The sequence below is a fragment of the Molothrus aeneus genome, chromosome 27, assembly GCF_037042795.1.
Source record: "Molothrus aeneus isolate 106 chromosome 27, BPBGC_Maene_1.0, whole genome shotgun sequence".
NCBI lineage: Eukaryota > Metazoa > Chordata > Aves > Passeriformes > Icteridae > Molothrus > Molothrus aeneus.
In genome coordinates this window covers 4,131,029-4,145,999 of record NC_089672.1, presented here as the reverse complement: position 1 = coordinate 4,145,999, position 14,971 = coordinate 4,131,029, and the positions used below count along the sequence as shown (strand labels likewise).

At 40.5% G+C, this 14,971-nt stretch overlaps 1 protein-coding gene across 3 annotated transcripts in view; it reads right to left on the bottom strand.

The window, feature by feature from the left end:
* Positions 1-14,203, bottom strand: part of EPS15L1 (epidermal growth factor receptor pathway substrate 15 like 1) — a 46,446-nt gene extending 32,243 nt beyond the window's left edge. For 2 of the 3 annotated variants that reach the window (XM_066566409.1, XM_066566411.1), the window contains exons 1-15: positions 14,154-14,203; positions 9,760-9,801; positions 9,456-9,545; positions 9,169-9,216; positions 8,421-8,516; positions 7,722-7,784; positions 6,770-6,895; positions 5,318-5,377; positions 4,748-4,984; positions 4,033-4,190; positions 3,420-3,576; positions 2,625-2,687; positions 1,475-1,560; positions 1,046-1,118; positions 389-550 (exon numbers count right to left, since the gene is read on the bottom strand). In XM_066566409.1, coding sequence (XP_066422506.1) covers positions 389-550; positions 1,046-1,118; positions 1,475-1,560; positions 2,625-2,687; positions 3,420-3,576; positions 4,033-4,190; positions 4,748-4,984; positions 5,318-5,377; positions 6,770-6,895; positions 7,722-7,784; positions 8,421-8,516; positions 9,169-9,216; positions 9,456-9,545; positions 9,760-9,801; positions 14,154-14,183 — 1,491 coding nt within the window. In that variant the 5' untranslated portion in view covers positions 14,184-14,203. The remainder of the gene's footprint in view (positions 1-388; positions 551-1,045; positions 1,119-1,474; positions 1,561-2,624; positions 2,688-3,419; positions 3,577-4,032; positions 4,191-4,747; positions 4,985-5,317; positions 5,378-6,769; positions 6,896-7,721; positions 7,785-8,420; positions 8,517-9,168; positions 9,217-9,455; positions 9,546-9,759; positions 9,802-14,153) is intronic. The other variant, XM_066566410.1, reaches the window with a different exon arrangement.
* Positions 14,204-14,971: the final 768 nt, after the last annotated feature.

The window sequence follows — 14,971 nt, the reverse complement described above, 5'->3', positions numbered from 1 at the left end:
TTCTACCTTAAGGTAAAATCCTCTTTTCACTGGCAACTGCATCCACCTGAAAACTCAATCCTGATGACATTCAGGGTGACCAAAACCAGCACCACTGCCATGGACTGTCTCATGGGTTAGGACTACTGATTTGGCTGAATAAATGTTTCATATATTCTCAGAACAACAATTCCTATGGAAAGGGACCCCTGGACATCATCAGGTTCAACCTTCCTTTTATGACCTTTAAGGAAGGTATTAAGGATGGCAAAATCCTTTCTTGGACCTCTGTATTTGTGTAAAAACTGCTATTTATGGTAAAAAGAAAGTTTCTTTATTAAATAAATAGAATTTCCCTCAACAGAAGATATTTTACTCTTGACCTGGTCCAAAATGAACATCCACTTACCACCTGTGTTTCTTCCTGGCATTTCTGCCTCACATCATTCAGCATATCTTTCAGTTTGGCTTTCTGCTGGTCCATCTCATCCAGGCGGTCTTGGGCATCTTGTTTTTGAGCCTCCAGCTCTTGCAAGTTACTTGTTTCCCTATCTAAATCATTTTGCAGCTCCTGAAGAAAATTCCACAACTTGTAACTCATATTTAGCTGAAGCATCAGCCACAGAGAAAGAACTTAACAAAATTCAGAGTATTTTCTATATCATCTAGGCTACACCCTGCATTGGCCTGTTTGTTTCTGCAGGAACTTGTGTAAGACATCAGGAAATAAATCACTGCTCACAAGAAGGAAAAGGGACTGTGACACAGAGCACACTGCATTGAGTTACCCTAATTATCAAAACCAAACTCTCCAAACATTGATTTCCTAAATTACATGTTAGTTAAACACTAACAAAAAAGACATTAAACTGCTCACATATACTATGCTTATATTGGCCAGCATCAGATGAAAACACTTCTGATGGAGAACAGAAAAATAAATCTTTTTCTGCCAGTCAGAGGAAAATCCCAAGAAAGAAAGAATGATAGAACGACAGAAAAAATGCTAAATTGCTACATATGACTTAGATTAACATGAAAACTACTGATGATAAACAGTTTTTACCTGAACTTCATTGGTTTTCTGTCTGATTGATTCTTCCTTTTCCCTAATGTCCTGCTCCAGAGAGTATTTTTCTCTGTCAGATAAAGAAGAACATGTATTTGTGATTAGTTAAATAACACAACACACATGCAAAAATCAATTAAATATTATTCTGGAAACACCATGCAGACAAAAATGCCAGCCTGTATTCTCATGTATTCTTTAAAGGAGAAAAGGTGCATAAGTATCAATTATTCTTTGAGAAATGCCTTCTGTGCCCATCATCAATCTTCTGAAGTCACCTGATAGATCTGCAGGGTACCACTAGGAAATCTATCACCAATTAAAGCAACAAATAATGACAAAATGACTAAGAGAAAATAAACTAAGTACTACAGACTGACTTAGGTGTTGTACACCATGACATTGTTAACAGTCCACAACTATTACCTCTGCAGCTGTGCAATCTCTTGGCTGATATCATCCAGCTCCTTCACCCCTGTAAATTCTCCTGATCCAACAGAACTTGCACTGTCCTGTTAAGAATGAAACAATCTATTAAAATGTCAAGTAGTAACAGAAGCTCTTCCTTTAACAAAGGCGGGATACAAACTCCTCATTATTTGCATTTGCAAAATTCCATAAGAGACATCAAATTATTCTGTAACAAGCAAGGAACATGCCCCACAATTCTGCTCATGAGATAGGAGAATTGTTGATAGGCCTGTTTAACAGACAGGACAGTTGAACACACAGCAATGAAAGGACAGGCCCAAGGCCAACAAGGAAATTGCAGAATTGGTAGAATTCAAATTCAAAACCTAAAACTTAGTTCTGCTCTAGTCAATAGTAAGGTTTACATGGACTTAATGAAATCAGATTGTAAGTCCAGTCTTCTAGAGCCCTGTCACAAATTGATGGCAATTTCTGCAATTATACCACTTTTCCTGTAGGTTGTTCCTGCATTCATTCAAGCAGAGATCAGGGAAGATACAGAGGGCATCCCCTGCCTTCTAGATAAGTTAAGAAAGGATGTCAGCATTATGTACCAAACTGGTTATTGTTGTTATTATAAAAAGGATAAAAAGCTCACCACAACTGAGCAAAAACTGCAGCACTGAGCTCACTGCTAGTCTGACAAACCAGGAGACCTACAATTTTTATATAGCATTTCAAAAAGAAGAAAGCAGAGTTTGCCTGCTTCACTGACTTTGAGACTTCTGTGATAACCACAGAAAGCTTGGCTTTATTAAACATTAAAAAACAAACAAGAACCCAACCAACAAGCCAAGACCAGCAAGATGCATTCACTGGTCACAGCTGCAGAGCACCAGTCCAGGAGTAATTTCAACAGCACTGAGCTGCCTGTCCCAGGAACTTCCTGCCAGATCAATACATCTCCAGTTACTGAAGGAACATCACCAGGCTGGCAGCCAGGGCTGGGCATTTCACACTGCTGTGACATTACCACCACACCAAGAGCAAGTGGCACAGAACTCAAGAGCAAAGACAGGCAAAGGTAGAGAAATGAAAACTTGTTTGAAGTTACAAAAAGCAAACATTAGAAATGTGCATTCCTTTGGACACTGCAGTTACTCACACGCCGCATTTCTGTTAGTGCTGAGATCTCAGTTCCTACAGGGGTCAAGTAACCTGACAGAGTCTATAGGAAAAGGATATAGGAAAAACCTTAGGAGGACCATAGCAATAGCAATAATTAAAATATATTTAGAGTTCCAAAGGTTTCTGGTTAGGGAAAGCAAATAAAAGTAAAGAACAACACAGTATCATTTATAGAAAAGGTGAATGTAGTGACATGACAGAAGTATTTCCTCAGTTCAGTTTCAGAAGTGCACTGGCATGTTATCAAGGAAAGGAACAAAGCAGGGTCAGCAAAGGATCAGATGCTCAAGTAAAGGGGTATTAGCAGTGATGGATACAGGACTGTGGACTGCTACAAAGGATGAATCCCAGAAACCAGGAACTCATCACTCCTCATTTAGCCATTAAAAAATGTTATATTTCCATGGGAGTAATATGGTGTGATCACAGTCAGGGACATGCTGCTCAACCAGCTTTTAATATTTGCTGTTAAAAGTTCCCTGACTCAATTTTCTGTATGACAAAGGATTATCCTTTATGCTAGATTTTTTCCAGCATTATTACTCCTTGGTTTATGGAAAATTTTACTGCATTTTTCTTTACTTACTGCCTTGGTTGTTAAAAAACTAGCTATATTTTCAAATGTTAAAAGAAATTTGTAAGAGGAGATAAGAAAAAATATTGGCAATTCTTTATCATAATACTAAAAAAAAACCCCACAAAATTCATACTCAAAGCCCATTACTTTTAAAGCACATAAGTTCAGTGTATGCACAACAAATTGCTGGCTTACCTGGATGGGCGTGTTCCTGTCTGAGGGAGGGATCATATCTGGAGTTAACACTTGTGGAGGATCAATCCCTTTGCTGACCTTCTGCTGAATGAGATACATGGCGAGTGCAAACTGGTCTTTGCTGAGCTTTCCCATCTGTCTCGTGTCTGCCAAAGACCTGATGAAAAACAGATCTTACTTACAAACAAGAAAATCTTATTTCTGCTCTACTAAAAAGTCTGAAATACATATATACATGTAATTTCTTTTTGGTTCATCCTCATCAGAGCTTAACTTATTCTAGTCAGATTTCCATAAACAGAGCAGTATTTTATTACACATATTTAACTGAACAGAGAAGTGTTAGTCTGAGAAAATATTTAGAGCACTAGAACTTCAAAAGACAATCACAATTCACAGACTGACCTATTGCCCCCCCTCCCAGAGAAGCAAAGGGAGTATTTATTTCTCCCTTAATTTTCCATATAGTCCACATATTACAGTATGTGGACAAGTAAAAGAAGTTGGGGTTTTTTTGTTTATTTCTGGTGTCTTTTTCATGTTAGAATCACATTCTGAATCTGAGTTCCCAGATCAGCAAGCTACAGAAGCACAGCTAGTACAGAATTCTTACCATATATGTGCTAGGAGATTCTGAGATAGACCTGAATGCATAAAAATGTCCTTTACTTCTTGGCCACTCACAAACCCATCCATGTCTGTGTCTGTTTTTAGGAAAATTTCATCGTATCGCACTTTTTCAGACACTGGTACCACCCAATTAACAGCTGGCTGCAAAACAAAGGTTGGCATTTCAAAAGAACAGAAATGGTTTCTATGAACACACTAAGTATAAATGACATTATCCAGAGCTGGGTGTGCTGAACATCTTGTATACTCCAGTCTGACTAGTAAACAAGTATTTTCATTGCATGTTTTAACTTCACACTTTTTATCTGAATAAAAACACTGATAAACAGCTATTCATCAGTTGAAAAGCATTAATTCTTTGGAAATACAGACCCAATTAGGCATATGAAGTCCTCACACTAATAGCAGGAGATTTAGAAGCAGATTAATGATTTCTTTGGTATTAAAGCAGATACACAAATAAAACCTTTCTACGGTTCCACTTTCTACATAAAGTGAAAATTCCCCCTAAGATTTTCTACCTCGTGGTCACCGATTAAAATTCACCCACTGTTCTTCCAAGCCTTACCATTCTCATTTCACCCTCTCCACCCAAATCACCCAAACACACGGGGCAGAAATCAAAAAATGTATTTCTTTTTCCTACAGCTTACAAATCCACAAATCTAGAAGAATAAGAAAGAAAGAAAGACAGATACCTGTGCTGGTTTGATGCTGTGCTTGGGAGACAAGCTCCCTATGCTGTTCAGGCTGGTGCCACTGCCATGGGATGGGGTGGAGCGGAGGCTGTCTTTGGGGGGAGGACTTGCAGGGAGAACAGGGACTGCACCAGGAAACACTGATGTCTTCTTTCTTTTAGAAGGTGGTATGAGAGAAGGGGGCAATTGTGAAGGAACTGACTCTTTCTCAAGAGCTCTATAAACCAAATGCATTGCCTGCAAAGGCAAAAAGGTCAGATAACATTCACAATTATTAGAAAAAGCAACAAGATCTTGCTGTGTCAGTCATTTACGTACTAGTAAAACAAAGACAGTAAGACTAGAAATGTAAACCAGAGCCATTAGTGTTGAATGTAATTCCAACAAGTTTAATCTTGACACAGGCAAGAGTCAGCAGGTGGACTTGAGGAAGGTCATGAAATAGCTCCATGTGAACAATTTAGATTAGAGCAGTTGACTGCAGCACAGAAGCTGCAAAGCTCTTGAGAAAGAAATGAGCTATTTGCTTTGACAGACTAGACAGTGAATTGGGAATTTAAAGCAACCTACCACAGCAAATTCATCCTTGTCCAGGTGACCATCTTTATCAATATCACTGAGATCCCAGACCTACAGCAATTAAGATTAAAAAATGATTTGCAGACCAAGTTACACTCTGTGTATTCATTGTATTAACATGCCCTCTAAAGACTCCTCACAGATTTTGGTGAAGATCATATTAGTTACACCACCTATCTAAAAATTCTCTGATGAAACAGACTGGATTAGAGTTTTCTGGCCATATGAATCAACACTGGCTCTAACAAATTCTGGCTGCAACTCAGGCAGGTTTTTCATCATTCTATGATGCAACTACAGAATCATCAAGCTGAGTAAAAGCACTCAGAGGTGGCTTTCAGCACTGCCCAGAGGGTGTGGGCTAGCAGATCATTCCAATTCCTAGCAAGAAAATTCAACGGAAAATTCAATATATTTCTAATTCCTATTCCATTCCTAGATGATCAGGGTTTTCTACTAAAAACTAAAACCATGTGCAACTCCCTCTGCCCCCCTGAATTTCCTGTTGGAGAGAATTTAAGCATTTATCAATGCTTAATTTAGTTCATTAATAGGTGAGGCACAGTCAATGAAACTTGCAGAAGATTTAGAGAGATACAAAACTTTGTGAACTCCAGCACAGCCCTGTTTCATCATCAATATGACCTGGGGACAGTGGAGTCCACAAAAAGCCAAGACTTGAGGCTCAGTTGTGAGAACTCTGCTTTATCACTGGACCCTTGACACATTTAAGCTCCTTGATTTGACCTTTCTCCATTTCCTCAGTGCCTTATCTTGTCCACAAATTTTTCTGGAAGAGGCCAAAGTTTCCTGAATTTCTATTGTGACAATAACAAGATAAAATCCGAAGCCTTTTGAGACTTCTCAATACTCAAGTACAGAATTAAAACAAACCATACTTAGATTTTGTAGATAATACAGAGCAAGAGGCTCTTCTTCCTGAAGAGATAAAAGTATGTAATGCAGACAGAACTCTGATACAGAATGTACTCAAAAATATCAATATGAAAGAAAAACCAACCTGACAATTTGCACTATGAATAAAGGAGGATGTTTTAAGGAATTTTCCTGTACAAACAGAGGATGGATTTGATGGTATATCTAATAACTCATATTTGTAAAAATGACAAAACAGCAGAATCTAATGTCCTAACAGCCATTATGATTCAGGAAAGCTTTTTCTTGTTTTTAAACAACCAAAATCAAATTTCCACTTGTAAATGAATAGAGAGACAATGAAGCCAATCTACTCTAGGGTTGAAATTACTACTCTTACTCTTATTTCTAAGTGGAAGATTTCAGAGTCTTAATGTTCTTGCTTTATAGCATGCACATGATGCAAAATCTCAGCCAAAACCTGATCTCTGTTGATAAATTACATTTTTAACATTGCAATTATGAGAAGCTAAATAGAGATTAGCTAAATCTAAACAACTTACTTACCCTTCCAAGGATATCAAGAGGTAGCTTTGAATTCATCAGTACTGGTTTTACTTTGTCTCCTGAAAGTAAACCATTTACTGGCAAAAGGCTTTCAAAAATACCATCAAACTTTGCTTTTTCTTCCACCTAGTTGGTAAGAAATAGTCTGAATAAGTAAAAAAGTGTGTCTGTGTGAGTAATGAAAATGAGATCTTGCAAGAAATTAAGACTGGTCAGTAATGTACTCATCTTAAATTTCCAAAATTCTTGCAAGTGCCACTGTACTGTATTTAAATGTAAACCCATAGAGAAAGCTTTGAATTTAGGCTCCTAATTAATTTAAAAGTTATGGCAGCTGGGAGATTTTACCATGCAGCAGACAAGGGGTGCTTCTGTTTTAAAGTAACTTTGATAAACTCTATAGAACTAAAACTTATTCATCCCACTTTAAAGTACATATAACTACAAGGTTTTTTTATTAAATTTCTAGCTTTTGGAAATGTTTGGAGTTGAAAATTACCTAAATATAAATATCCCCACATATACATCAAAAGTTATTTTTTCCAAATTATATATGTAGCTTGTATCATTGAATACCAATTAGAAACTAGGAACTCAAGGTTTAAATTAACAGCTCAGACTGGATGTGGTGAAACACTTCACTGTTCCCAGTGAGGTTCCTTTATACAAACAAAGTGCCTAATTGTGGGATTCTGGAAGAAATCCAGGCAGAAGTTTAAAATTCATTTTCTTAAAAACATCCCACCGGAGGCTGTCAAAGGGTTGTTTAATACTTATTGCATATCTAAAACTACACCTTGGTGTTCTCTGCTGTGCACAGGTGTGCACAGAAAGGGAGGACTTCTGAAATGGGAAATACATTTGATATAAAATTCTCTCACTGAGAAAATTACACACAAGAAAAACATTTACTTCTAAAAAATGGATGGAATGTGTTTTCTTTTACACTTACCCTAACAGCCCAGTGAGTCTCTGTTGAGGGTGGTGTGATCAGTAAAGGACTGCTAGTGTCATGCTAAAAATGAGAAAATGGTTTATTTTTATATATATATACACATTTATCTAAATAGATAAATATACATACTTCTGTCTCTAGTACTTATTAATTGCACTAAGTTTGAGATGGTTATAGACATGAAGCTTAACTACACTGAGGAAAACAGGCTGCACATGTACCTAAACAGAAGTCACACTCATTTCTAGCATTACAGTACTTGAGTGAGGACATCCAGTAGATGCATTCAGTGTCCAAACACAGAACCAACACAAGCCAAAGAGGTTCTGCAGCAGCCAGTGCAGGGCAAAGCTGCAGCAATGCCTTTTGCTACTCATTCCTGTTGAGCCAGCCCCAAAATAATAATTTTTTGTTTCCTTTTTTTATCATGAATTAAGGGTTTAGCCACAGCAGCTTCCTGACCAAGCTGAGCAGACTTAAACTCACCCTGTCTGACTCTTGCAGGCCAGGAAGGGGCTGGTTTCTTGTCACTCAGCATGACAAGACTGTGGCAGCCCTGGCTGCTGTGCCCTAAGGAAGCGTTTGAGAGCAGCCTGAAGCCCCAGAACCGTGACATTTATAAAACACAAAATCATTCCAACGTTCCAACTGAATTCTCATACAACACAAACCTGCACTGAAGTGGACACTACTCACAAATTTAGGAGGTGGCAGAGTCAAATTCAGACTGCTCAGGTTGACATCGTGGCCGTTCTGTGCGCACGCGACGAGGCGCAAGGCGACGTAGAAACCCTGCAACCAATTGTGCTGGCAATTAAAAACCAGTTTCAATCACAAAAAATAAATAACCCCCTAACCATTTATACCAACACTGTGTATGTGCAACTCAGGAAAAAGAAAACCCCACGTGTACAACCCCATAATGGCAACTGCCCCTCTGCTTTTAAGGATGAGTCCAGAAAAGTTTTATAGTGACAGGAAGCAAAGAGGAGAAAACTGGAAGTTAGTTGTTCATAAAAACTCTCTCCTAATTAAATACAACAGTTTTTCTTAAAAATTAGTAGTGTTTTGAAAGAGTTATTTTGTAACTTATTTGGTATTACAAGCCATTTTTAGTAAAAAAAGCTAAATTTTTTCATGCACAAAAATTTTCTAAAATGAAATCATAGTTTTCATTTGTGACTCAATGACTGTGTACCTACACAGTACACACACCAACTATTTACAAAACAAAAGAGATCCAGAAAATTAGAATCAAACTTCTCCTGCAGCCTCCCTGAGTAATACACTTGGATGTGAGCAGTGCTGGGGAAAAAAACTCATTTTGTAAACAAAAACAACCCTGAAAAAGATAAAGGTAACTACTGATGGTACCAGGGCTTGATCAAAAGAAGGCTAATCTGGGAAAGGTAATACAGGAAATCTACATGAACGTTTCAATTACCTGTTTATCTAAGTATCCTTTACCCTCTGGGTCAGCCAAATCCCATATCTGTGGAGATACAAAATAAAAGCTGCTGTGAATTTCAAAGAAAACTTAGCTCAACAGTTCCTACTGCATGTCTTCTTAAAGTGTTCATGCAGCTTTCAAGGAATGACAAACAATGTTACTGAATTGTCGAGTTAACAACAGAAATGTTACACAAAAACCAAATTTTATTTTTAAATTTTTCCTTTCACTTAAAAGAAGTGTAAAGACAAGTACTGCATTATCCAATTCCTTCAACTTACTTTTCCAAGGATGATATCAGAGAGACCAGATTTTTTAAGAAACAGAGCAGCTTCACTTGCCCCAACTCTCCCTGTGTACGTTGGATCTACCTGAAGGAGAAAAATTAACACTTAATTGAAACATGGCTGTTGTGAAAGCAGATTTAAGAAATGCAATCTCGCCTCTAGGTCAAAAGGAGTTACAGGAACTGCATCAGCACTCAGAATTCACACAGTTCTAGCACTGCAATGGGGAAAAGAAAGAGAAGGAAATGTTGGGGAAGAAGAAACTGCACTTTGTTTTTACTTGTTTTTAAGAACATACCTGTTTGTAATATGTTTCATATATTGGATTCCCAGTAGAAAACTGAAACACAAGTAAGAAAACAGAATAAACAACAATCAGAACTGATAGGAAAAGAAACATACAGCACTTTGTGTATTACTGCTATTAAGAACCTATAATAGCGTGTTAATGTGCTGTGTTAAAACTGGACACTTGAAATTTAAGTGTGGATAACAGTGATCCACCAAGAGCACAGACTACTGTCATCTCTTAGAACTTCTCATCATCACGATTCCTGCCTCTCCTCACACTTTTACTTAGTGACACTACAAAGGGAAAAGGTTTTGAAGAACAGCTTTGAATTATTTGCTGAAGTATTTCAGATCTCAGATGAGAAGGACTCATAACAAAGGTCCAGCTTTCAACACAACGCTCACCTGACTACCTACTGCACCAAACACATCCTTCTAGAATGTTTTCAACAGACAATCACACACACACACAGTGCCTGTGTTAACACATTTTCAAGACTAGGATCTTAAACTGAAACGGAGTAAACAAAAAACCAAAGCAAACAAAAAAAGAGAAAAAAACAACAACAAAAAAAAACCCCAAACCAAAGAAAAAAAAAAAAAGGAAAAAACAAACAAAACAAAAAAACCCCAACTAAACAAACAAAAAAACCCCAACCCAAATATATGTGTATATGTATATATATATATGTGTATATATATGTGTGTATATATATATGTATATGTGTATATATATATGTATATATGTATATATATGTGTGTGTATGTATATATATATATGTGTATATATATGTGTGTGTGTATATATATATATACATGTAAAATGAATGGCAAATTAACAACTCTCACAATTCCCTGACTCCCTGACAACACTTTTGGAGGATTTCAACTTGGTTTAACCACTGCATTACACGAAAGCTGCAGACCCAAGGAAAGCCCTGCCTTTTCAGGACAAGCAGATCCCAGCTCTTCTTGCTGACATTCCAAGCAAATGGCAGCTGGAATGCCAAAAGATGCAGAAAAAGCCCCAAAATCCTATTTTCTCACACGTCTCCTAGAGTTGCCATGGGATTTCTAACCCTGGGCAAGTCATCCCTCCACACTGTTCTACTCAGCCTCAATGCCAAGAGCAAAACCAATCTGGTCAAAACCAGGTCAGTCCTTGGACCACTGAGAGGCCTTAAAAAGAAAGCACCAAAACAACCCAATAAAGATGTCAATGAGCAAAACACAGAGATGGCACAAAACCTGCTTGGGATAACCACTCCCCACCTCCAGGACAGCAGTCAGACACCTGAAAAGGAGCATTGCACACTAAGTGCCATCACTGCTATGTCCCCTCCCCAATGTCACCTTCTTCCTTGTTATCCCCATGGATTTCCAGGTGTTCTGCTTACTCTGAGAGGAAGGAAGGCAGGAACATGATGAAAGAAAAGACCAATGAAGAACTTGAAAATTTTATTTTACACCAAGAGAACCTTCTTGTGAGTTTACAATAAACATGCTAAATCTTCATTTAAGGAGCTACCCACGATAACTGAGCAGAGCACAAGCAAACACTGACTCTCTAAAGATTACAGCTCTATTTGGATAGAAAAATCCTGCATTTTCAGAACAGTTTCCTAAGCATCTTAAACCTACTTCACTTATATCCATCAACAAAATAAGCTGCTGCACTTTCCAGCATCGGCACCCTCTGGAAGCTCTCGCTCTCCCTGATGGCAAACAGGATTTCAGAAGGATGCTGCAAACATAACTCATAAATGTGACTGTTCTTTGTGCTGGCATGTAAACAACCAGCACATATAAGCATTGTGTTCCTGTCCAAGCAGGAAACACATCATTCAGAGAAAAGGTGGAAGTAGGAAATAGCCTGTTCCACTCTGAATAAAACCACGTTTTCAGCCAACTGTCACCAAACTGTGCACCTCTTGTTTGTCAGAAAGCTCAGACAAGAGAGTCAAGCACCAACCACAAGCTCCTCTAACTGATGCACTGAGTGACCTAGAGCATGCAGAGACTGGACTCAGACCAAGATTCAGAGCAAACTGCTCCAGCAGCAGGACTGAATGATCTCATCCCATCAGCAGACACTCCTGGCACCCCCATTTGATATTGTCAGCCGTGGCATGGAGCTGACTTACCTGGCAGAGGTGGCAGGAAGCCAGGGTGATGTGCTTCAGTGCTGTGAAATTTCTTCCACAGCAAATTATTCACCCAAGCACTGCTGAAAAGCACCTCAAGATCAATCCTCTACTTGCAGAATTTTACAAAGGTTCGGTCTTTCTGACCAATTCACCTAAATGACTGCATCTCTGTGATGAAGCAGACCAGACAAAATGGGTTCAAGTGATAAAAATAGCACAGCTCTCTATCTACCCACCACTACATGTGATGACATCACCATCATTCAAGAGGATTCTGTAATTTGGTGACATCTGCTCATGAAGGACCAACCCAGGACTGTCAACACTGGCAGGGACAAAAATTTTGAAGAGTGCACCAAAGCATAACCTGTTAGAGAAGTTCAGTTTGACTAAGAGTTTATCCACCCCGTGGTTCCTATGCCTGCTCTATACTCCCCAAAACATCACAATTAATTCTCTTTCCTGAAGTCATCTCTGGGTCACAAGGATCTCTGGATCACATTAATTATTTGAAATGAAGTATTATTATGATAATGATAAATGATTAAATTTAATTAATATTAATTAAAATATTTTAAGCTGCTTGAATTACCCATACTCTTTGCAGCTCCTAATCTGTTGGTATCAATAGTTTTATTTTACAGCTTTCTGAGTGGACATGCCTCCACATTACAACACACATACCCTCTCCTACTCTGTCTAATTCTATTTCTGGCATTTACTCTAATTAACAACATGTCCTTAGTAATCACAAAACTGACGCTCTTAGAAGAGGAAGTTTATTACCTTAAAGGAAATTCTGTTTACAGCTAGATTACTCTTGACAGTTCAATTTACGAAAACAAGTTTTAGAACTACAATGCTTCCACTGAATTAGTTGGAAAATACTATATAAAAATAACTGATATGTTTACAGAATGTGGTCTTAGTCCCCCTAAACATAACATTTTCTATCAAAAGGAATACCATTGATGCCAGACTCAAAGACCAATGAGAATTTAAACTAGAGAAACTGGATTTCCAGAGTAAGCATTTGATAATTATTTGATTTTTACCAATGCATTATAGAATTTCACAACTACAAACCCTTTCACATCCAGAGTTTATCTGACTTACGTATTTTGCACCACATTAATCACTTGACATTTTCTGACAACAGTTTGTGTGCACATGGATGTTTTCAGATGTTTCTGAATATGTTCACTTAATCAAACCAATGTTAATCAGAAGTTAACAGCAGTCCATGTTCTTAGTAAGACACGCAGGAAGTTATGTTATCCAAGCACCACATAACTCCACTGAGCGATACATTTTTAGAGTATCACAACCCAATGATCATTATTAAAAGGAAATCGATATATTTAAATAATCTGAACTACTAATAGGAGTCATTCAGAATGCCTGACTGGCCTAGGCACAGTATAGAAAATAGTTTTGGTTTCAAGACGTTGAAGGTAGTGGGGTGGTGTTGCTTTTCTTTTGCTTTAAAGCAAATAAGTACGCTCTCTTCACATGGTTATGGAAAATAATAAACAGCGATCACACTGCTTAGGCTTGAATTATTTGGGTGAGAAATCAAATCAAAAAAACAAACTTGTAACAACAGAAATCAACCAAGGGATCCTAAGCATTCAAGCAGAGCTGGAAACAGCCTCTCCCAGGGGTCAGGACACGCGCCCCGTCCCCTGCCCTGCAGGAGCTTCTCCTCCTCCTGACAGGCGAGCACGTCCCGCTCATCGCTCAGCCCCTTGCCGGCGTCCCCGCTCCCCACACGGTCACGGCACCCCGTCACAACAGCTCAGCAGTTCCAGGCGGCATCACCGCCCGGTACGAACAGGAAAACGGGCTGACGTGCGGAGCACCAGCCCTCTCCCCTCCAAACCCCTGGCCCACGGTAATCCCGGCGGCTCGGGGTGGGGAAGCGCCAGGAGACCCTCAGCCCCTCCCCAGGGACGCAGCTCCGGGGCCTCCATGAGGGGAGGGCGGCGGCGCAGCTTGCGGCCCCCCCAGCAGCGCCCGCCGCGGTCCTGGGGCACGGCGGGGGCCGCTCGCCGCCCTTGCCCCGCCCGGGTCCCGCTCCCCGCCGCGCCCCGACCCTTATTCCCCGCGGGCCGAGCCCCTCCCGGCACGGGGCCTGTAACCCAGCGCCAATTCCAGCCCGGCTGCACCCGGCTACGATGCAGCCCCGCTGCCGCTCCCCGCGCCCGCCCGGCCGCCGGTGCGGAGGGCCGCGCGTCCCCGGCAGCCCCGGTACCTGCTGGCTGAGGGGGATGAGCGCCGCCATCTTCCTCCCGCTGGGTCGGGCCGCGGCCGGGGCGGAGCGAGGGGCGGGAGGCGGCGGCCGGGCCGGGCCGGGCCGGGCGGGCCCGAGGAGGCGGTGGCGGCGGCTGAGGAGGTGCTCGAGATCCGCCGGCCGCGGCTTTATCGGGGCCCGGCAGGCGCTCCTCGGCGGCGGTTACTGCGGTCCACGGAGTCACCCAATCCTTTAGAACGGAAGAGACTTCCCAGGTCATTGAGCCCAGCCTTTGACAGATCATCGCCTTGTCCAACAGATCACTGTCGCTCCTTAAACACCTCCAGGGACAGGGACTTCGCCACCCTGCCCAGCTCCCTGGGCAGCCGCATAACCCCAAAGCGAGCGAGGTTTGAATGGAGCTCAGTGGGCCGCGAGTCCCACGTCCCTGCTCCAGCAGGGCCATCCCAGAGCACATGGCACAGGATTGTGTCCACACAGTTCTGGATTATCTCCAGTGAGGGATTGCAGTCTGTTGCAGTGCTCCATCAGCGTGCAGCAAAGTTTTTCTCATATTCAGGTGGAATTTCTTGTCATCAGTTTCTGCCTGCTGCTTCTTGTCCCATTGCTGGGCTCCCTGGTCCATGCTCTGACCCTTCCTGGCAGACACTGACAGACAGGGTTCCTCTCTATAATATATATTATAAATATCATCCCCCATTGCTCTGTCCCTTCCTGAGTCGTCTTTGCTTTCTAATTTTTTTCTTAAGCTATTGCTCAAAGTATTTTTCCTCCGTAGTCCTTCCTCCTGCTATTCCTCAGCCTACTTTACATTCATT